The sequence below is a fragment of the Photinus pyralis genome, unplaced genomic scaffold (assembly GCF_008802855.1).
Source record: "Photinus pyralis isolate 1611_PpyrPB1 unplaced genomic scaffold, Ppyr1.3 Ppyr1.4_LG7, whole genome shotgun sequence".
NCBI classification, from domain to species: Eukaryota; Metazoa; Arthropoda; class Insecta; order Coleoptera; family Lampyridae; genus Photinus; species Photinus pyralis.
This window is the reverse complement of record NW_022170738.1, coordinates 41462022-41486549: the sequence shown is the minus strand read 5'-3', so window position 1 is coordinate 41486549 and position 24528 is coordinate 41462022. Positions and strand designations below refer to the sequence as shown.

Here is a 24528-nt window from a genome sequence, read left to right as displayed (position 1 = left end):
CGCTATTAGTACGGTGCAATTAGTCGAAAAAACGGCCTAACCTCAAGATCCAAAGTAAAAGTTTCCCTCCAACTCCAAATTGTTCTATACAGTTCACATATTGTTTAGTAAAATTTTGCACTATTTTAAGGGTCGCCGGGTTTGTCAGGGAGAAGGGAAGAAAGTTGGTAAATTAGTGGACACGACAACTCACTAACGGTTTCGAATTTTCCAATTGTGTTTTTAGCAATAGATAGACAATGGTCAAGGGACTAATTGATTAAATTTAGCATAAGGTTGAGACTGACGACAAAATTTCGGACTCGTAGACAAGCGCATCGATCCGTATGTGATCAATACAAGCGAATTTTGTTTTTGAACATTTTTTTCGCTTTGTTTTTATTTTCAAACGGCTCTTAGGTACTACATACTTAAAAAACACCCCATATAATAATGGCATCAATTAGGTATAATTTATAAATCTGGTACATTACAATGCATAGGTACATATGCATGCCTAATTAAATGTTGGACAACCTTTAACATTGATTCAGATCGATCATCTTGCACAGCATTTGTAGTGCTGCCTTTGGTGATCACGGAATTCTCTTATTAACGAGCCCCTAGTGAGTTCACGGTTTTGGACTTTCTGTCCGTCCGTCTGTCGACAAGATTCCAATTTTCGAATTCTGTTTTCAGTATTTTGTTTCTCATCGCCCAAGGAAGAACTGATTAAGTGTTCAGTGACTCAGGAGCTCGTTTGCTATATTTGTTACAAGTTTATTTTTTTTAATACATGAAGGACATACGAGGACGAGTTGTACTGGGCTTACATTTCTAGGGAGGTACAGGGCTTCATGAGGACGTGTCTACCCCCGTCAACTGTATGTACCTACGTTTCTCAAGGTATACGTATAGAAATTGGAATCTCGCACACCATGCATATCCATTGAATAAAATTTTTCGTGAGCTCCCTCGCCTGTCTGTCTATAAAGAGCGTATAAACGCCGATTTTGAGCGCTTTTCAGGGCTTTATAGCGCACTTGTCCATAACAACATTTCTAAATTTAGATTGGAGATGAGCTAACATTTCAAAACGGGCGTAAAATCGTCCAATGTTGGACCGCCGCAGTCGGCGCCCCTAATACACGGTCCTTGATATCGTGTACCTACCTATAGGTAATATCAGGTCTGATGTCTTATGTACTCTTAACATTCGCTGTCCCAATAGGCAATAATATCTATATACGGAAGTGTCTCGTTGCATTGCAACATATAAACATATTTAATTGTTGTTCGAACTTAAATGTCTAGTGGAGTATTACAATAACAAGCTCGAACACAAAATGCGCCAATCAGAAAGCTTCCTACGCCTTCAACTTACGTTGTCGACAACCAATCCCAAGAAAAGAAGATAAGGTGCCTGAACACTTGCAACCGCCAAAAATTCTTAGCTCTTCTTCGTTACATGTCGGTCGAATGTTATACCTACTTGTGATCGATTGCATTAAAATTAATGAAAAAATCGAATCGGTTTCGCGTACCGCGTTCTTGGCTAAATGGCGGGCTAATGAGTGTTTATTATTGGAAACAAATGAAGTTTTACATAGATAAATGGATAATAATCATAGTGGCTGTGATCATTATAAAATGGGGCATCTAATCGACTCTTTTTAGTTCTTGGCAAATTTTGGGTAACGAAATAAATTCCATAGCTTGAAAATCATTTTGTAATAACCATTACGGGAAGCCTCAGTGAAATGAAAATTATCCTATACAATCCAATGTCTTTGGCAGCTAAATTAATAAATTTATGTACAATATTTGTAGTCAGTAAAACCTAATATACAATTCTAATTAAATATTTTGTGATTTTTATGTGTGTGCTGTTAGTACCCACCAAAGGCCATTCGCTGTCAACGAGCATGAGAGGAGAGTCGGTGAGTAATTTCAAAAATTATCTGCTTGATTATTGTAGCAATAAGTAGGCGTACTTATCCTTAGTAAACCTGAAAAACAAAAGACTACTTTCCCAGAGGTTTTATTTACAGGCGCCCGCGTCCCCCTCCCCCCTGCTTGTGAACAAAATAACAATGGTGCAAACAAACTAAGGCCCACCAGGCACCATGACAACAGTAGGCAGTAGGTTCAAAAATGGAGCAATTCATTCGTTACTTATTCTATTTGTAGCTGCTACTATGTACAAATTAGGGGAATGAATAATTTGTGAGTTAGGTAGACCTATTGAAATCACTCCAAATTTTGATTTTGAGATGTCACCGGATCTTTACGTTTCCAGGTCCCAGGAGTCCAAACAAGTACTTGCGTGCGGCACGATTCTTGTAAACAAGGTTCTACCGCAACTATGCTACCTGCTGATCTTAGTTGAAATTCGAAAAAGATGTTCCCTTAAACGCTCACATGCAGAAAAGCTTTTGGAAGCAATTCGAAAATGGCAATTTACCTATTGAATTACATATAACTTTGTAAGGAGCAGACCAATTTGGCTGAAATTTTGTTCCAATTTTGCCAAAATATTTATTTTGCAGAATTTTTGTTGGGACACCCTCTGTATTATTTATATCAAAACTTGTTTTGCTAGTGGCCTTCTTTCATCTGGTCGATTCTCTGTAGCAGTTGATCATAGGAGGGTCAAATTTTCATTCATTGAAAGCGTAGTTTTCCAATCCTTCGAGTCGGATCAAGGTGTAACAGACGTGGAGAAAAAAAACAAACGTATAAATGAAAACAGCGTATATTTTGATGTCATTTAAAATTGCCACATTATGAATTTATATGTTAGCGGAAACAATCCTTTTATAGGTATACACATAATCGTTTCGTATAAATGTGTAGAAGCTGTACCTGTCGTCTAAGCAATTTGTTTGATTATTAACATGCGAGATAAAAGTTAACATATATTAGCACCGTGATCAGTTTAAAATAAAATATGCAAAAGCAACAATAAACGTAATAAGTATAGAATTTCTAAGGCATTCGCGTACAAGCATTTTGACCCTTCGAAAGTCATTATACGAGCGCAACTATGGAGAGTTTAGTTACGACCGTACGCTCTTAATGTAACATTATAGGAGAGATTAGCATTACATTAGGATCGGGATCAAAGGTCAAATTGTTATCACATCACAGTAACGAATCAATCGACGATTCCTTAAAGTGTTCCACCCCTTTAAAGAATCTCGATTAACTTAACACACAACCATGTACGTAAAATTCTAAAAACAACAATATAAAATATATAAATATTTCTATATTAAAAATTACTCTGTGCGCTTTCCCAATATACAGATAAGTGGTCAGATAATCTCGCCGTGATGATGAGGTCCATCGCATTGACTTATAAAATTGATAGGAAATTTAATAATAAAAAAATAAAGGAACCTATACTTAAGTAACACTGTCGTTATACTACTACCGAACTAAGTGAGAAAGTCTAATGGAATGATAAAATATAACTAAAGGTCCGATGTTGTTGTTTATATGGGCGGGGGACCGTCACGATAATGTAAGGTTGGATTTAAACTATTTGCAAAAGTGTTGACTAGTGAACATGCATAGTCTTCTTCCGTGTAAGGGACTAGAGATGCTACGCCCAGTAGTAAGAGCATGATTGCTTGAATCGGTAGAGATGCTCTGATTACCCTACCCAGGAAATGGTATCCTCTTCGTAGAACTGTCGTATTTATTTTCAAGTCATCTGTACTGCCACTGTAACAAGATGCGAAGAAGTTATTATGGACTATATCCGCATAATAATAATAATAATAATAATGTTTATTAGCATTTGACTTTAGGTGCTCAAGCTAAATGAAAATAATAATAATAATAAAATATTTACGTGTAAGTGCTGTCTTCTGGTGCCGAAGGTGACTCTGGCGTAGCAGTTGCCTGGTCCAGAAGCTGTCCAAACGCAAAATAAAAGTGAAATTGTGCTGTTAACTCTTATTCTAATATACTTTAGATACAGTGCTACTTAAATATAATTCAAAATGTGTTAACAAACAAATGTACTAATTACTGAATGAGATAATACCATTTCTAATACAATAGCTACAAGACATGCTACAAAACTCACTTTGCTAGATACATCTTTGTAACGCATGCATTATAGTTGTCCAATTACAATGTTTGCAGTTACATTTTATTTTCATACATTAAGACCATCCATAATTGTTTAAAAATCCGACATGGCAAATTTATAAAATTGAAAAATAAGGATTTAATACTTACAAAATAGTACACCTGTTTATGGGACTTACATTGTAACTGAGTGATTGTAGGCTAGGACCGGCAGTGAGAGACGACGAAACAAAGTCTAATCCTAACTCGTTAGGATCCCGACCCAAAACGGCGCCTAACTTGAGTACATAAATTCTTGTAAGCCGTATAAGCGAGTGCAGCTTGAGCCTTAGCTCGTTTAAACGTGCGCAAATTGTTATCGAACCTTCGGGCGCCTGCTCGTGCCTTAACAGCTGGTTCGCGTTCTCCTGCAGACTGAGCACTCGGGGCTCGCAGTGTTCCAGTTCAGATTTCAAAAGGCAGAATCTCTCAAACTTATTATTGATGCTTTCGGTGTCGACAGTCAGATCGACCGGTTCGAACGCTTTTATTTGGGCTTCGGTCTTTTCCAGCCACGCGCATAATTCCTCTACGATTGCGTGGAACTGCCGATTCTAAAATTACGAATGTATACAAATTCGGGGCAAACAAATCACAAAAATACTTACATCCATAAGCGCCTTTTGCAAGGCCGTCTGCCAATTGGCGGCACTGATGCACACACAATCCCACCGCTTATTGTCCGCATCCAGACGTTCCCTAAGCTTCTCCGCCCTCTCTGTGTCCTCGGAGTGGTCGGCCAAGTGTGTTCCAACAATATTGAGAGATCTTATGATACTTTTATGACTGTCTAAATCGAGCAAGAACTCTCGATGATCTTGGATTACATCCTCCAACTGTTCTATGTTCGACGGAGGCGACCTTTGGGAACCTTGGATACCCTCGGCCGCTTGTAGCCACTGTTCCAATCGCCATAGGTCGTTGTCCAGTTGCGCCCAGTTGCGTTTGGTGCATAACGGGCATAGTAAACGTCCAGCCTCACTGTTAATGATAGCGGAGTGTTAAAATGGGGGTTGCGCGTCAGTAATAAAGAAGAAAATGTTTGCACTTGTTTCAATAATGATCTAATTTTTCCAAAATTTTAATCGCAATAGACAAACAACAATAGCCGATCTGCCTCAAATATCTAATTCCGATTGTCTAGATAAATTTCACAGTTGTCATGGTCGCTTAAAAGAATCATTTACACTTGTGTTCTTTAATAGGTAATAGGCTGGTCAATCTAGGCAAGTTTATACAAGTGAGGTAGAAAAAATTAGTAACAAAGTGATCTCTGCGGAAATGAGTACTCAATAGGGGCCTTATTAACCCCTCAAAAATTGCACTTTGTCGCATTGGTGGAACTTGGAAAAAAATGGCCGCCATCTTGATTTTTTTCGAATTTATTCAATATTTCGTAAAGTATACATTATATCAAAAAAACTCAAGAGACTTTTTTTATGGAGAATCAAAAGTTACCTATAATAAAAAAAAAGTTTGTCTATTGATCAAAAAACAAAAAAGTTATTGAAATTTATATGATTTGGCAATATGGATTTTTTAAAAATTTGGTAAATATCTGAATTAGTTAAAACTGTTTTGTATGCCCAATTTTGAAAATAAGGATTTTAAAGTAAAATACTCAATAATTGGGTAATTATTCACATCTGTGTCCAGACTTAGATGTATTTCAAAAACTTAATGCAGATATAGCAGTTTTAATTAAATCAGGACTTAAAATTATTTTAAATCTGTACTGGTGTCCAAAGAAGATTCATGATTTAATGTAGCAGGTAAGTAGAAGGAGGCAAATAATTGAATGTTTTTATTTTCTTTAGGTTATCGCCTCACTAGAGTCGTTTATATATTTTTATTACAGGTAACTTTTGATTCTCCATAAAAAAAGTCTCTTGAGTTTTTTTGATATAATGTATACTTTACGAAATATTTAATAAATTCGAAAAAAATCAAGATGGCGGCCATTTTTTCCAAGTTCCACCAATGCGACAAAGTGCGATTTTTGAGGGATTAATAAGAACCCTATTGGGTACTCATTCCCGCAGAGATCACTTTGTTACTAATTTTTCCTACCTTAACCACCTATTTTGACTAGCCTATAATAATGCTTTTTTCTCCAACCACCTGAATAAGACGGTATTTTGTGACAGTGTTCGGTACGTAAAATTGACGTTTTGCGGATTAATCGCTTTCACCATGGCAACTGTACAAAAAGTGGATACTTTTGGTCCTAGTACCAAAAAGAAATTGACCTTGAAAGTTGGTCAATTAAAAAATTACAATCACGGAGATATGTCACATTGACATCGTTTTACATTGCAGGTTGTAAGATATTTCTATACATACAAATAAAATATTTTTGCTTATTCATTGCAAATAATGATGTTACCTATACGTATGTACATGTATTGAAAATGATTTACGCTCGCTATTTTTATTTAAACCATGTGTAATGTAATTTACATATTGGATGAACGTAATTTTAATACGTATACAACCCGCCGTCGCGCGTAACGCCATCTACTTCAGACCCATTGCACTATTATCTGTCATTTTGAATTCAAAATTTGAAAAAGTTAATTGCATTTAATTTTAATTAAAAAACTGTATGGTAAGTTTTTTATTTCAATACAAAATATAACAATATTAATTGTGTATACAATAGAAATGACTGAAACTGATAGCGACATGGATTGCACTTCGCCAGAGATTTTAGAAACGGCAGAACATGCTACCTCAAGATTTGCTCCCTACAAAGTCGCGAGAGGTGAGAAGTCAGAAGTAAGAACGAATAGGTTATAAGTTAACCTAAAAGCATAGAGTGGCATGACACGTGAGGACAAGAAAGCAGAAGTTCTTATACTAGTAGTGAAACTGTGAATGAATCTAAATTTGAATATAATTTGAAGTAAAGGGGGTTGGAGAAAAAATTTTATGTTTTATTCGTACAAAAAATGCGTTTTCGGAACTCGGAAGGTTGCTGGACTCCGCTAACGCGTCGTCCAGCAACTATCTTCCTCGTCCCGAAAACTGACATTTTTTGTACTAATGAAACAAATAACTATTATGTGACCATTGCAACAATAACGGGGCGTTTCAGAAAACAATACGACAAGATATACGTAATCGGCTACTGGTGATCGTTTGGTTAATGTTACTCTTGTTTAAGCAGGTTACGAGTTGTTTAGTGTCTATAAATAAAAGCAAATAAAAAAAACTCACTGTTGGCATAAAAAGTTATAAGCGTCACTCACGTCAGACCTAAGACAAAGTTAAGTAAATTAGTATTTAGACCAAACCAAAGTTACTATAGTTAACGCACTAAAACCGCAAAGCAAAAATTAAAACTCGTACCTCAACTCTCGTATTTTCGACTCTTTCTGTTTCGCTTTGGATATGAGATTGGTGTATTGGGTCGTGAGAGCTTTTACTTCCTCGGTTCTGGCCTCGTCCTCCGTCGCGTCGCATTCGTCAATCAGTACATCGTGCAGATGGTTCATTAGTTCGATGGAAGATTGACAAGTCACGAGTAGTTTGGCGATTTGCTTGGCGATTAGATGGAGTTCCGTGGAGCCCTGCTGAGGAATCTCCTTGTCGACGATGCGTTGCAATTTGTTCACGTTGCTAGCCGATTCTCCAATAGCCGAAGCCAGCTCGACCATGTAAGCGTCTTTAGGCGTTATTGACATCATGCGCTGGAGGTGAGGTGGAAGCGTGTTCACCTGCACCGCGGTGTCCTGCTCAAATTTGAGCGTTTCTACCTGCACGCCTTCGTCGATTTCTCGTCTTTGCGTTTTGAGGCTCGACTTTAGCGTGATAATTCGTTCCTGAATATCTTTCCAGAGCAATTGATACTCGTCTATCATCTCTTGTATTTTTTTACTCTCCGGCTTTGGCCTTCGCTGCATGAGCAGTAAACCTAATTTATCGGCGTTTTCCAAAATGGTGTTCTGAGCCGTCAGCGATTGATCGATTTTCTCGAGTTTTTCCAAACGTTCTGTGACCGAGCTTTCGATTTCTGGCGAGGTTAAGTGCTGCAGTTCCGTTAGCTGGGCGTCAATTCGCGTCAGGCCCATGATTGCGTTTCCGTGAGCGGCCACAAACTCCTTATACAGAGCGAGTTCCCTTTGCAAGTTTTGCAAAATGGAATGAGCATTTGGAAGAATATCGCGCCATTTTATAATCAGTTGACGCACGTGTGCCGTGAGTTTTCGGATGTTGATCGGATCTAATCCGCTTGTTTTGGCCAGCTTCGAGTACGTCTGCTCCAAAATTTCAAAGGTAGGGCTGCGAGATTCGACTTCCTTAATTAAGTTCTCCAATTTAGCAATTTTGTCCGAGATTTGCTCCCTAGATTGCTTATTAACAGGCTTATCTAATTCTTTCAGCGCGTCATCTTGAGCAACCAACCAATGCTCTTGTTCCGAACAGATCCGAAGAATCTCCAATAGAAGCTTCCAAGCAAACATTAACTTCTGCTTCCTCTCGACGGCCTTTCCGCAAACCACCTTCCACCGTTTTTCGATATTCTGTATATCCAAAGTAATGGTTTCCGTCGTGAAGTAAATCTTCCAAACGTCGGCGTCACTCAGTAACAACTCCCATAAATTAATAACTTCTCCAATAATAACACTCTCTTTTTCGATCGATTTTTTCAGCACGTCATGTTCCTGGATTAATCCGTCAATGACGTTTTTATTGGTACTTTCAAAAACTAAAGGTTTGCTTAATTTTATTTCGGTTTGGTGTAGCCACGATTTAATCTCAGCTATTTTAAGTTCTAACTGCAGCATCGTCTGAGTCATATCTTGTATTTTACTAACACGATTCTTCCCTAACTGTTCTAAACGTTCCCACCTCTTCCGCACTTCGTCAGTTTTCACTTGCAAATTTTGTTTAGCTACCACGTCACTGTAGTCCTCGCCGCACGCACTTACAAGTTCCTTCCCCGTGTTTATTAACCACTTATACTCGTGAGTTTTTAACGACATTTCGGTTTGAAGTTCGGTTTCGAGTCGTTTAAGTACTTCGCTGGGATCGCCTTTTTCCTGCTCTTCCTCCAACCTTCTCTCCAAGTTGTCCGCCCAAATTATAAACCTGGACTGCCTTGCTTCGAATGTGCTTCGTAAACCTAACCGTTCTTCCAATTGATGGCATAAAATCGTCAGCTGGTGGTCGATATCGCCCTGCTGGTGCCACAACAACCACATTCGCTGGCTAATAGTTTTCATATCCATCGGACTGACGCACTCTTTTAGCTGTTCTTGCGTCACACCTAACTGTTCCAGGTCGTTCGTTAGCTCGTTGAGTCTACCGCGGATTTGTCGAAGTGTTTCTAACCGATGCGTCAATACCGAGTGAGTACCGGGAATCTCTTGTGAATTCGAATTGATGACGTCTTGGAAATTGTCGAACAGATCTTGAATTTTCTTCACCTTCTCCTCGTAGACGGCAACGAGCGCGTTTATCCTTTCCAGGAATTGCTTCCACGTGTCTAGACCCGCCTGAAGGTTCGATATGCGTTGTACCATTGCGACGTGTTCCATTCGAATTGACGCGCCGAAGGCGTCGTCGGAAAATTCGAGCAACTGCGGCTGCTGTTTTTGTAGTTGGTCGGCTTGGTCCTCGCCTTGCGGAATTTGCCCGAGTAGCGATTGTATCTTTGCTAGTACTTTTGGCACACGACGAATGTTGATGTAGCGCAACTGCAGACGCTCCCGTTCCTTCTCCATGTCTTTCAGCCATCCCAGTAGACGGTTTTGGTCGTACCTGTACCGATCCCAAGCGCTCAACCGATTGCTGACCTCACCGTGTCTGTCTATGATCTTCGATAGAGTTTCATTGTGAAGATTTGTAAGAGAATTAAATTGTTCTAAGAGATTTACTTCGTATAACTTATTATCGCGATCGCTGAGTGGTTGGAGTATGCTTTGTTGCGTTGTTAAGAGATTCTGGTGAACTTCGAGTAGACGTTGGTGTTCGGCCAAGCTGTTGTACTCACTGGGAATGGAGCCTAGAAGGAACTGTTGCACGTGCAATAAATATTCTTGCCACAGTTTTAAGGCGGCCATGCTGTCTTCGTTTTTGATCAGTCTGGTACTGAGGCGGTGGTACTGCTGGAAGGTTTCCCTGAAAACCTGCTGCCACAATTGCAAAATCTCCAAAATCGAGGTTTCGGTTCTTATTGGTCTCGATTTATCCAAACTGGTGTCTTTCATCTTCTGTATTCTGCTTTCTGTCTTACTTAATTCCAAGAGATGATCTCTTAGCGTTTCCAATTTCTTTTCCACTTCACTATCGGGAATGGAGTCAATTCCGGTGACACTCTGTTGAGAAACACTGTGTTTAACCTCTCCCTCTTTCAGAAAAGACTATTTTCCCTACCTTTTGTACGGATGTTAGGTAATTCTTTGCCTTAACAAACTCTTCTTGAACTTGATTCTTGGAAATCGCTTGGTCCTCGGCGACATCGGCCAGAATCGTGAGCGACTCGCGGACATCGTGCAACCTACGACCGAGAGCTTCGACTTCTCCACCAAGAAGAGCATTACCGTCCAAACCGACGGCTGTTGCGATTTCCGACACCAAGTTACGAAGTTCCGCTAAACGCGACGTGTGGGCTGCTAGAGTATCTTCACAGACCTAAATTGAACAAAAATATTGCTTACTAAGCTTTTATAGGCAGCAGCCAAAAAGCAAATGTGGCACCTACTGTAAGAGGAACGTTGACTTGCATCACCTGCGCCATGATGCACGACAGCTTTCAGTTCACAAACTTGTTTGCACAGTGAAGTTTGTTATGCACAGACTTGACGCAGAAATAGTCAATAGAGTTGAGATGTCTTAACTAGCTTTTACAGTACATCTATCAATTGTACGATAGCCTAAACTTGAATTTTGAGTTATTTCATTTGCTCGTGAAAAATGAACGTCCATACTAAACCGTAGAATAGCAAACGTTAGGGGTAAACTATACGCAATTTTCGCTTCTGAAACACAATTTTTCTGTTTTCACACGAACGCCCTTGATGATTAGTAAAATAAATTATATCCAAAATTGCGGTTTCTGGTGAAGTTCAAAGGAATTATTTAAAAAGATACGGGTGTCTCTCACGGGGATCTCCGAAACCATAGAAGATACGGCGATGGTAAAATTAGAGAAAAGATGCGCAATTAAAGTATTATTATCATGTTTTAAAGAAATCCAAAAAAATTCGATTACTTCCGAAGATATTCCAGAAAAACCGATTTTTATTTGTATCGCATGTTATTTGAACAGATACAAAAAAATAGAACTTTTTGAGCTCTACAAGACACTGTTGAGAGATTTCCAATACAACGTTTCGTTTCAGAGAAATCATAGTCAGCTTTATTTTTTTATATGGCTTGTAAAAAACTTCACACTGTATTGAGTCGCATTTTTTATTACGAGTAAAACGACACAAAAAAACAAAAGTTGGAATCTGTTGATTTCAACAGAATGGTGCACTCGCGCACTACGCCCTAATCGTGGGAGAATACCTATCGGATAAATTTAGCATTTTTCAGGAAATTTGTTTTTTTGTCTGCTGCATATAATTGTATTCGTAATAAAAAATGCTACTCAAAACAGTGTATTTACCTCGTTTTTTACGGGCCATATAAAAAAAAAATTGATGATTTTTCCGGAGTTTTCCGAAACGAAACGTTGTATTGAAAATCTCTCAACGGTGTCTTGTAGAGCTTTGTTCAAATAATATTAAAAAAAAATAAAAACAAAATCGGCAATTTCGGTTTTTTTGGCGTATCTTCGAAAGTAATGTGAATTTTCTAGTTTTTGTTACAAGCATGATAATAATTTTTTAATTGCGCATAATTTCTCTAATCTCACCGTCGTATCTTTTACGGTTTCGGAAACCGCCCACGATAGACATCTTTTCATCTTGGTTACAGTTAATACAGGCCATTTGTGCTCAAACGGGCATCTAGCGGGAAAGTTGTGGGGTAGTTTTGATTTCTTTGATTCAATATGTTTTTTGGGGTGCTGAATCCGAATCTGAGGTTTGCCAACAAAATTTCTTGACGCAACATTGAAAAAAACACAAAAGAAGTTGAAAAAGATATTTTTTGGCAGTTTTGTGCTTACAACTTGAAAACTATCAACTATTCGAAAATAACCTTCCTACTCAAAATGAAAGTACATAACATTTCCTACAAACCCCACTATTTAGTTTTTTTCCTCGATGAACCGTTCGGGCTCGAGTGCCAGTTGAAAATTGAGGTATTTCAGCTGTATCCGCAAATACTCATCTTTTATTATTATTTTATTATTATTCTGTGCAAATATAAATCCGTACTTTTCATTGTCTACCGGTCTCCTGAAAAGATTTTATAACTGTTCCGTCTGGTATAAAGCTCTCCCACTCCTTCACAGATGAGCCAAGGCCCATTACGTCACCGTGTACCTGCGTTTGCAGTCTGGAAACCCTCCTCCCATTCACATACATACACACCCTCACAAAGTTACACAGATGGACGAACGGACAGTCCAAAATCATGAACTCGCTTTTTGTCGCTGGTTAACATGTACCTAAACAGAAAAGAAATAAATCGGGTTCAGTTGTTAGCAGACAAATTTAAGCTGGGGTAATTGCGTTACCCCACTCCGAGGAGTACGTGATTCTTCAGAACACCGGAGCAAGAGGGATAATGCCGTTGAATAGGAAATCAATATACTCCCTTTTGCCATTTGAATTTTTTGAATTAATAATGACCACAGCGCCAATTTCCCAAATTCAACAATAATTATCCAAACATGCTAAGGTAGGGTTTTGTGATTTCTTTATCTGGTTGGGAAGAGAGTGGGAATAGTTTTAGATGGCACAGTATAAGTATTATGTATTATAAATAATATAATAATATGATATAGTGTTGTTCGTTAGAAATTAACTTTTCATACAATTCTGGACTACAATAAACACCTTGAATGTTATAAAAATGAGAAAAAACCACCCTTACATATGAAATTCAAAGAATAGTCGGTAAATGCAAGGAATTCACTTATTGACAACGGTTAATATTAATTTAGGGTTTTAGTGAGAAAAAACTGTGTTTTGTGGAGATACGCCAATTTTCAACTGGCGCTTGAGCCCGAACGGTTTATCGAGGAAAAAAACTAAATAGTGGGGTCTGTAGGAAATTTTATGTACTTTCATTTTGAATAGGAAGGTTATTTTCGAATAGTTGAAAGTTTTCAAGTTGTAAGCACAAAACTGCCAAAAAAATATCTTTTTCAACTTCTTTTGTGTTTTTTTCAATGTTGCGTCAAGAAATTTTGTTGGCAAACCTCAGATTCGGATTCAGCACCCCAAAAAACATATAGCGAATCAAAGAAATCAAAACTACCCCACAACTTTCCTGGTAAAAATACAATTTAACTGGATTAAGTGTATATTTCGTTTTTTTGTGTAGGTACTTTTATACGTGTAGCGACTAGAAGTAACAAAGAATGACTGTAACAAAAAGAATCAACATTAATAAATGCGTAGTACGTTTTATTAAAGTTTTGTTATGGATTATTGAGTGAGATCTGCAGTGTTTGTTAATTGGAAACTGATGTAACAAAAATTAACCTATTTCAAGTAATAATGAGTAACGAAACACAATTGAATTTTTAAAAATAGAAATGCACCCTTTCATTACCCTCATTTGATAGAGATTTTTTTTCTTAGTAATATATGAATATATGAATAAGACTGCCGATTTGAAATTGTTAAATATGCCATTTCAATAACGGTTTTTGAAATTTCACACAAAAACCGTTATTTGAAATTGTAAAAGAGGAAATTATTGCGAGTTGTTATTGGAAGATATGCAATTATTAATTTCAACTAGGCAATTGTTGTTAACACAAAGTAAATTTCTATAAATGTTAGTACCATTGCGTCAATTATAGTTAATTTTTTTAGTCCGGGTGTTCAGTTATTAAAAGATACAACGGCGTTCCATACCTACTATACAAATTATTATTATTACATCAATAGCATTAATCTAGATATCCTACATGAAAATAAAACAAATGAACGTGTATACGGTTCTTAATAAAACCTTGAAGACAACACGCAATTAGCAATAATTGATGCAGCAATTTCTTCCAGAATACTCAAGACATTCATTTCAAGCTTTCTGTGATAGGTTAGTTCACTGCTTTACAGTTAATAATAAATATGTTTTTGCGATGAAACCCATTTTATTGCTAATTTCAATTTGACTTCAAGGTTTAATAAGAAACGTACTTAATTCGTTTGTGTTATTTTGATATAGGATATGTAGATTAATGTTATTAATGTAATTATAATAATTTTTTTTAAAACTTATCTTGTATAAGCGTACTAACATGTTACATCGTCGAAAAGAGAAAAAAATCTCTATAAAATAAGCCTAATAAAAAGGTGCAATGCCATTAAAAAAAATTCAATTGTTTTTCGTTACTCATTTGTTTTCTGAAATAAAAACAACTGAATGCTGCCTTATTATGGGAAATATAGAAAAATGTTGTATACATTCGATATTTACACTACCTAGTAAACGTATATTACTTAATTAGGTTTCAAGTGTCATGGGGTAGTATTTTTTAAATAAGTACCAAACGAATGCCGAATGTGTGTCTTAAAGTTGACATAGTAATGTACGTACTTAGATATTTTGCAATACAATTACAAATGCAGGTCAAAAACCTAATGTTACAATAACTGAATGACATACTTAGTAATTACCTAACGAGATACACTCGATTTGAAGGGTTTCGTCGATCTTATGGTTTCTTAAGTTTTTCCATATTTGTATTTAAGTCCGGTCGATAACAATCCTGTTTTTTTAAAACAAAAAAAGCTTCGTATGACCATTTATGTTCATATTTACAATTTGCAAAATTGTTTGAACTCTCGTACATTGACTTTCAAAAATCTGAGCTTATGTTTTACGAGGGCGTCATGTTATTCTGTGCATTACACCAAACTTTACTCGAATAACAAGATATAAAAGACGAATTTTACGGCAAAACCACAATTTACTGCTGTGTCGACCGCTCGCGAAATTTCAAAATAGGTCGACGCCAGCGAGCGAAAATCATCACTACCTATCTTTCAAATCGCGTATAGGTATGTGGCAAATTAAATCATTAACCTTGACTGTTTACGACCCACTTCAATTAAATTGGATTAAAATCACACCGAAATCGAACTTGAGAAAATTCATTGGGGCACGCGAGTTTTAATCACTTTCATTCTCTATTATAACTCGCATTATTAAAATTAGAAATGGAAAACTTCCGGCGGAAACGAAACCGTTCCTTATCCGAATCAGGAAATTACAACGCAAAGTGACGGGGTTCAAAAATGGTAACCGAGCGAATGAATGGGCAATACAAAATGTGTTGCCTAGGTACTGCAAATTCTGCGTTTGCGTGCATTCCGGTAATAACACGTTGTGCGGCAATTTTGCACATTAATTTTTAGTGCGGAATGTAGTAATTAAAGCAACTTCACTGGAGCGCATTCCCAAACTAAAAAAAAATAACATCGAGGATGTTATTTATGTCAAATTTCATATACAATCATAACTATAAATACACAGACGCTTCGCTACCAAAAATACTTACAAATGACGTCGGCAATTAAGTTTAATGAGGTTTGGTTATTGCACTTCGCGCGTTTTTGCCAACAGACAACAAAAAGCCTCTTACCTTAACTGTTTTGACAGCCTCATCTGGTTCGAGACCATTGACATTTTCCATTTGAATATCGCACCATTCACGTATGAGTTCGCTGGCGTCTCTGTATTGCTTCCAGAGGTCCGCGGCGGTTTGGTACCTGGTGCAGAGCTCCCTCAGGTTCGTGCAAGTGTCTTCCCATGCAGTGACCGCCTCGGTTACCGCTGCCTCAACTTGCGCGGAAACCTCGGGCGTGCAGCTGCTCGCCAAGGGCTCGGCACAAGATCGCAATTCGGCCAATAGAGTTTCGCGATTCACCAGATCGCCCGAAAGTCCCTACGAAACACAAAGCAACAGCTTCAGTCGCGCACAAAAAAAATTAAAATTAAAACTTGATAAGAGAGGTTGAAAGAAACGTAAGTTCAAATATAATAAACTATAAATAAGATCATATCTAAAATTAAACTTCTTGTCGAAACGCGCAACTGAAGAGGGCTTGGGGCTTAAACGCAACTGCGTCCGCCGGATCTTTTTTGTTATTACTATTTACGGTGTAGCAACGAGTTACGAAAATGGGTTACACACGCTTTAAAGTTCGCCGTCATACTGAAGTGGAAACGAAAACTAAGATTACTGTTATCGCCACAAAAGCAGATATGGCTTTGTGGAGTCTGTGCATTTCAAATTTCGACCAAGCGACTTTCAAGGTTTATTTGGCCAATTATGACGAGAGGAGATAATAAATACTTATTCAAATAAGACGGTAATCACTTTATGACTGGAATCAACCTTGACCGGTAACTACCAACAGTTTTTCGTCTAAAGGCTGTTGGTCCAGTTGCTCTTTGACCTCTCCATTTGAAACTAAACGCGATTAGTTATGAATGGAATTCGCTTCCTATGATGGATCTTTGACATTGCGCATAATGACAGACAGAACTTATATTCTTCTGTTCAGAAGCGATGAAACACCTCACCTTGTAGGTATACCCACACATTGATAATATTTGCACAGTGTTACGAAACTTGAAAAATTAAAGTAGAACTGTAAACCCATTTCGGATATATGCCGCGTATGTATCAAGTCCGTTTTTACGTTTTCTCAACGAAATTGGTGCATAAGTAAAATTTGGCACCATTTGATCACTTTGGTTTGAAGTTTAAATGACCTACGATACATAGTACAACTAGTATCTTTTTTTCTGTTTGAAATGTGCTAATATTTAATGAAGTTTTGTACATTTTAAGAAATTGCATGGGATAAATTTCAAATGAAAAAAAAATCTTACCTCAAGTCGTTCTGTTGCCTTCAACAACCGTTCATAATCCACCTGTCCTTGTACAGTAAGTAAGTCCATCATAAAGTCCGCCTCCTGCACGCTTTGCTGCACCAACTCGAGTTGCTTCTCAAATCTTTGCCATAACGCCAGCCGACTTCTCAACAGCGCCAAAAGCTGCCCGCATCTTTTCTCTAGCGCCGTGTGCTCGTCCTGCAAGTGCGAGATTTCCCGCTCGACCTTCGTGGGCGACACGGTAACGCGTAAACGCATCGGGAGCGTGTGCAGCAGCTGCCTCAGACCCATCAAATCTTGCCAAAGCGTAACCAACTCCTCCCCGACCTCGCGGCAATCGATAACCGCCTTCTCCACAATGTCGCTGCCGAGTTTCTCGCAGCTCTCGCACCGATTCAGCGCCTGCTCCAATCTCGAGTGGTTCTTACGCACCCTCGCCAGACCGCGCTGGATCGCCTGGAGGCGATCTCTCAAGACGGTACTGCCCTCGAGTTCCTCGGCAACCTGAATTTCGACGCTCTTCGACAACGCCAACAGACCGCCGACCTTCTCGCACTCGTCCGAAGACAGCAAACCCAGCCGACCGAGCTCGTTTTGAATCGTGTCAACTCGTCCCTGCATGATTTGAAGACGCTCAACGTACAGGTTGAGTTCTTCTTCGTTTTTTATGACACCCCCCAAGCCATCGATGAACGATTTGATCTCGCCCAGCTCTTGCTCGAGCAGCGCCAACTTTTCGTTGACCGGTACATCTGGGGCCGAGATATTTTCCGTAATAGCTTTTTGGATGTCGTTAATTTGCTTGGACACGTGTCGCCAGTGCTCTTGCAGTTCCGAATGGAACTTCCTTTGCAGCATTTCGTCGGCGACTGGTATAATTTGCATTGACTTCTCTAAGGCGTTCGCAGACTCCATTCTAGTATTGTTGTAGACCTCGTGTTGCGCTTTCAACTCCTGAAAAACAAAAAGTTATCGAAGCTGATCGTCAAAATAACAACGTGACATACCCAAAATTGTTTCATATGTCCCGGTGTTGGCGTGTTAGTGTTTGGCACCATTTCTATGTTATCCAAATCTTGCTGGGTGGTCTTCAGCCAATACTCCAACTTGTCGGTTTGATAGTTATAGTTCGTCCAACTTTCGCGGAAGAGCAGGAGACGTTTCAATTTGCCGCTGACATCTTCGTAAAGTTCCATGATGATTTCCAACGGTTGGGAGTAGGTTTCTTCCAAGTTTGTGCAGGTGATGAGCTCTTGCAGTTTGTGAGCGTTATTGTTGAAATGAGATAGTTTAGTGTGGTGGTGAGTGATGTCCATGGATAGGGATTGGTAGAGATTAATGTATTGGTCGTAGTCGACGGACGTTACGTTACTAAGATCGGGGACTCTGCCCCGAGCCACTTCTAACCAACGCTGTTCCTCTTTCATTCCCTGTTCGAGAACCGTCCAGCGAGAGGCGGCCAGCGACATCTGTTGCAACCTACCGGCGGCTTTGTCGAGAATTCCACTAGCGCGCTGATATAGTTTTTGATGCAATTTGGAGTGAAGAGCGCGAGTTTCATAATCGAGATTCTCTTCGAGAGATTCCAGGATAGCACGGCAGTGACTGAGGTTGATAAAGAATTTGCGGTGATTTTGCACTTCTTCTTCCAAGTGCTCAAGACTGCGTACCGAGATTGGGCTGTCCACTAGCGCATCCGCGATCTCGATGATTTGCGCAAACTCCTTTAGCGTTTGAACATATTCTTCCGCAAGAGCCAGTAAATGTAGGGCTTTTTCTCTCTGTACCGAAATGTGGTGGTCGATCTGTTTAGTAACGTCATGCATGGTGTACACTTCTAACGGAATTTCTCGATTTGGAAAGTCACGCATAAGACCACGAGCTGTCGAAATGAGATGGACCGTTTTCAGCATATGGGAGCGGTTTATCGTTTCCAATTCTTCCAATTCTTGTAGCTTAGTTTGTGGAGAAGCGTCCGATTCGATCAGCGCATGAAGCTGTTGCTTGGTGGCGTGAACTAGTTGGCTGATGTTCTCGAGGCCATTAATAAATTGCTGCCAACGGGCAAAATCATCCGCGACGATTTTCTCATTTTGTTGAGTAACTTCTTCGATGACCCTCAGTTGGCTTTCGAGTGACTCCACGTAATTTTTCATTCGGTTTCGTTCATCCTCATTATAAATGTCGCGAGTATCCGCCAAAGCAGCCTGTAACTCGTTAACGTTGCTCTCAATGTTCGCAATTTCTTCTTTTAAGTTACTAAACTCCTCGACTTTCTCGCGAGACGGTCCATCGCTCGTTTGCTGACGTTGCATGTAAATGCGATATTCGATGGTGTGCAGCCATGTTGTGATCGTCTCAACTGTGGTGACAATGGTCTGTTGAATTACTAGCACGTCTCCTTTTCGAATTGCAGTTTTTAACGCGTTTAAGTTTTGTTGAACAGTGTAAGTTTTCTCTTCAATACTTTCTTCTGTAACGGGTTCATTCAAACTGGCCAAGAAAAGCACCTCGCTTAAGTGGGTCGATTTTTGTGTGTTTTGCAAGTTTTTCATCCTCTCCAGCGTTTGTATTTGGTTCCAGTTGATCTGAGACGGAATTTGCGAAACGCTAGTCTGCCTCTCCGCCGAAATTAAGTCGTCGCTAGACGATTTTGGTTTGGAAACAGGCGGAGTCCACACACTTCTATGTTCAGAAATAACGTCTGTTGGAGATAAAGGCGTGTCGACAATTTCAGTAGGAGATAACACCTCTTCAATAGTTACAGAACTCTTATGTTTACTTTTACCCTTCTGCTTGATTGGCTTCTTCTCTTTCGGCGGCAGCATGCCGGTATCAATGCTCAGCTCCGTTGCGAGAACTTCCGACGGTTGAATTTCAACCGTAGTTACAGGCGTCTCGATTTCAGGCGGCGAATCGCCGGGTATTATCAAAGACACTTTCACAAATGTTTCGGGTTTGGGCTGCTCCATACTTTTCAATTTGGTAAGATCTAAATCGGTTATGATTTTCGATGTGACGATTTGCTCTCCCTCACCCGGAATCGGCGACGACGAACGCGACCCTCGCTTCACAACCTCTGAATAAAGCTCATTGGGATCGAGCAAATCTGCATCTTCGGCACGTTTAAACTGCGCGAACAGATCTTTTTCTTCGGCGTGTTTTTTCTTGTGCTTTTTAGACCGACGTTTACGGGACGAATGTGCTCTCTCGTTATCTAGGAACGACACGACGCCGTGTTGAGCCGTTAGCGGTTTTCCATCAATAGTGACTTCAACGTCAAGATCAGATTCGGTCGATAAGTCTGACGATGCATCGTCCATGGTCAGTGTTACTTCCGACTTTTGGGGCGAGCTGGAATCTGCGTCGGAAGGTAACGTGACAAACGCTTGGACGTGTACTTCGAAAGATTCGTCAATCGACGAAGAAGGTGTGGTTTCTGTAGGGTCTTTGATAACAACCGGCTGGGTCTGTGATGTGTTTTCAACGCGAGTTGGCAATACTTCGGGTTGCTGAGGGATTGTTTCGTAATACGGCAGAGATGTTTGAGTCACCTCATCGAGAGGAGGGGCTGAGGGTATGGGGGATGTTTGCGCGTATTCTTCGGCAGGTTTTGATATATCGTGAGGATGAATTTGCGTTGAAAATTCTGATGTTTCTTTTGTTTGTACTTGTACAACATCAGGTGATATGGTCTGTACGTACTCTTCTTGCGAAAGTATTTCTGTCGTTTGCATTTGGGAGTCGCTTCTCGCCGGTTCTACTGTTTCGGGTGTTACCGTTTGGACAGTTTCCTCGACCACCTCCACTTTAACTGGACTTTGAGTTTGCATGGAAGTTTCGGTGGTTATAACCTCGGTCACTGTTGGTGTGTGCGGTTTAGAGGGAACTTCTTCTGGTGTCGACGTCTGGGTAACCAATTCGGCTGTGACGATTTCAACCTGACTCGACGTCTCGGCTGTTTCGGGTTTGGGCTCTTCGGCCACTTCAATTGTCTGCAAAGAAATTTCGGACGTTTCAATTGGAATTTCTGGAGAAGTTTGAACGGAGGTCTGCTCAACTTGTATGGCAACTTTGGGTTGTTCGACGACCGCCGGCGTTACCACTTTGGCGTCTTCGATAATTTCCGATATTTCGGGAGACGTCTGCATTGTTACTTCGTGAGTGATCACGGCTTCAATCACGGGAACCGTGGTAACGATTTTACTTGTGATAGAGTCGACAGATTCACTATCGGGAGGCGTAGGGTACCCCTCTTGGATTACTTTAACGGATCCGGCTTCTGACGGAGTTGCCAATGATTTGTAGGAGTCGTTCGGCGAATAAACTTCGTCCGAGTGAGCTTCGACGAGGCTAGCTTCCGATTCCGGACCGACCTCAGACTCCGACTTCTTTTGTTTGTGTTTGCGTTTTTTGTCCTTCTTCGGCTCTTCGGGCTTCACATATGGCACATCTTCTTCATCGGAAAATTTAACAGATTCGCCGATTGGGGACGATTCATCGATTGATTTGGGAACAAGGGACGGTTCAGATTCTTCCACCCTTTCCTTCTGCTTTTTACGTTTCTTTCGCTTCTTCTTCTTATCATCGCCGTCATCGACGTGTTCGTCAACGGTAGTTTTATCTTCAGGTTCATACCCGGCTGAAAAGTCTTCGTCGTCTGGCGTAGCGGTCAACAAAAACTCCTCGGTGTACTTCGGAGTAATTGGAGATTCGTGCGAATCGTCCGGTATAAAAATTTCTGTAGACTCCGCAAGGGATGTTTCGACGGAAAGCGGTTTGTCATCACTCGCCGCGGTAGGTGGGCGCGTTTCTTCATCGGGAGTTGCACTTTTACTCGAATCTTTATGCTTCTTTTTCTTTTTGCCCTTTGTCCCTCCGTGATCGATCTCGCTTGTTACAGAAAGCGCCTCTTCTCCTTCTTCGAGTTTGGGAATAATCGGAGATGTCGATTCGATTTTAGTAGTCTGTTGGTGGGCGGGGAGATTGACGTAAATATCTTTTTGCACCGGACCGCTTTCTGTATCTTCCAATTGCACGGCCATCGCAACTTTGGGGCCCGGAATTTGAGGATCTGATGGCTTTTCTTCGACGGTAAGTATGAAGTGTAGTCCACGGGTAGCCGGTTCGCCAATCGGGTGTTTTTGCTCAGGTTCGCTTCCTTCAATCCGCTTTTCGGCGAGATGTAGAGTAATTTCGTCTTTGTTTGGCGCCTGTCGGTATGCACTTTGCTGTTCTGTCACAATAAACTGAGTGTTGGTATCAGGTTTCAAGACGGTTTCGGTAGCGATTGGTAAGTTTTCTTGCTTTTGATTCGGGGTTTCAAATTGAAGAGGTTCGATTGGCGTCGGGCTGACAGATTTAATGTCTACAACAGTTACATCCGCGTCAGGTTCTGGGGGAGATTTTGTTTGCTCTATGTTTACTAAGCCAGGCAAAGCGGTTACCACTTGGGTAATTACCGTTTTAATCGAATTTTCCACTTGGGGTTCTTGAGGAGAACATTGTTCCGGCACTGGCGTTGGTTCTCTTGGTGAAATATTGGTGGTCACACTTTGGGTTACTGGTTCCGCTTCATCTCTTCCGACTATAATTAGTTGTTCCTCACTGCGTGACGTAGATAATTGAATTGGAGTCGTTACGGCAGGTGCAGCATCAACAATAGGTGCCGAATCAACTTTACGTGTATTGACAACACTAGGTGCCGATCGCTCTTTCTCAATGAACTCACTGACAACGCTACTTGCCGACTGTACAACTGTGGTTGGCTCAAGTGCTGGTGATTTTTGTGCAATGGCTTGTTCAAAAACGTACCTCTCGCCATTATCAACAATTGGATTTTCGTCAGGATCGACGATTTCTGGTTCGGCCTGCATTTGTTGCTCTTGTACTATCTGACCATCTTGGGTTCGCGTTACATTAATGCTTACTCTCGGTATGCCTTCTTCGGTTACCTCCACCTCCTCGGGCTCTTCGATGATCTCCTCGGTAACCTGCTCCTTGCCGTCTACTATGACGATGCGCCTGATAATTCGGCGAGTCTTTCTAATAATTTTCCTCGTGACCTGTTGGACGACCGCGCGCACCGTGGAGCTGGACGTGTGGATCTCTTCGCTTTTGGGATCGAGCGTAAATAGCGCGTTTTGATTGTCGACGAATGCGACGTCGCCTTCGTGTAGCTTTATGCCTTGTAATTCAACTTCCGGCGCTTGGGTACCCTGGACGACCGTGTAGTGGTGCTCAGGTTCCAATTGAAACTCTTGTACGTCAATCTCTCCCCCGGGCGCGCTTGAAATTATTTTTCCGCCGTAATTTTGACTGGTCAATGTTTCTTTGCGACCGTCTCCTCTTGCAACCGTCGTGCTGCTTTGCTGTCCTTGAAGAGTAACTTGCGAAAACGACTGGCTGACGGGTACATCACCTTCGGTCAGCGTGCTCAACGTTGTCAAATGCTGTTGCTGCATGGTTTGCTGACGAGATACGACAGTGCGTTGTAATTTTTTGACGATTATTCGCCTCGTTCCATCGGCATCTACTATTACCTCTGTCGTGGTCTCGTCGGGTTCTACCATGACGGTTTCGAAGGGCTTATCGGTTTTGGAGTGAAGTATGTGGAGCTCCGTTGTTTTCTCTTCCGGTTTCTCCGCCATGTTTGGTTTGGTGCGGTAATCTGCTTCTACTAATAGATCGCCTTCACCGTCGACGGTTGGGGCCGGTTTCGTTGCAATTTGAATAGTTTCTTGGTCCCCGATTATTGTCTTTGAAATTTTGATCGTTTCCTTTTCGCTAGGTCTTTCGACGAGGGTTTGAACATCTACGTCGACCGGATATTGCCGCGTTATCACTGGCGAAGACAAGCTTTGCCCGGTTTGAGTCTCGATGCTTACACCAATTGGTTGCTGATGAATTGTCGTGGTGACTACTTTGGTGTCGGTAAGTACGGGTATTTCTTCAAAGGGCATAGAACTAGAGTCGAGAGTGCTATCTTGTAACGACAATTCGGGAGATTGTCCTTCTTCTTGGATTTTAATTAAGTGTGTCTGCAGTATCTCGAGCTTGTTGGATAGAATGAACTTTTGCTGGTTAAAAATGATATTTATCCCTCTGATCTGGTCCAAGAGATCTTCGGTTAGTTGACGTAAGTTGGGGTAACACCTGAATTGCTCACAGTTCTGCGCTAGCTCGGCTAAGTCCCTTTCTTTCGCCGTTAGATCTTGTTGCACCTTCTCACAAGAAGCGATTTCGTTATTAATATCATTAATCGAGGTCCTTTGCGATTCTTTGCTTAAGAATTCGCGCGTCGTTTGTAACCAAAGCTCAATTTCTAAAAGCAGCCGATGGTACTGTGTTAACTGCTCTCGCCTTTTTATTTGGGACTTATGTGCAGCCTGGAATAGATCGCTCTACTTAAAATACTCCTTACGTAACTAT

At 40.4% G+C, this 24528-nt stretch overlaps 1 protein-coding gene across 4 annotated transcripts in view; it reads right to left on the bottom strand.

Annotated features, from left to right (window-relative positions):
• Positions 1 to 2718: 2718 nt before the first annotated feature.
• Positions 2719 to 24528, bottom strand: part of LOC116176333 (nesprin-1) — a 77192-nt gene continuing 55382 nt past the window's right edge. For 3 of the 4 annotated variants that reach the window (XM_031494841.1, XM_031494843.1, XM_031494844.1), the window contains 10 exons: positions 18105 to 24485; positions 17095 to 18051; positions 15839 to 16141; positions 10501 to 10758; positions 7471 to 10442; positions 7339 to 7377; positions 4728 to 5100; positions 4260 to 4673; positions 3839 to 3900; positions 2719 to 3708 (listed from right to left, as the gene is read on the bottom strand). In XM_031494841.1, the coding sequence (XP_031350701.1) occupies positions 3477 to 3708; positions 3839 to 3900; positions 4260 to 4673; positions 4728 to 5100; positions 7339 to 7377; positions 7471 to 10442; positions 10501 to 10758; positions 15839 to 16141; positions 17095 to 18051; positions 18105 to 24485 (11991 nt within the window). In that variant the 3' untranslated portion in view covers positions 2719 to 3476. The remainder of the gene's footprint in view (positions 3709 to 3838; positions 3901 to 4259; positions 4674 to 4727; positions 5101 to 7338; positions 7378 to 7470; positions 10443 to 10500; positions 10759 to 15838; positions 16142 to 17094; positions 18052 to 18104; positions 24486 to 24528) is intronic. The other variant, XM_031494842.1, reaches the window with a different exon arrangement.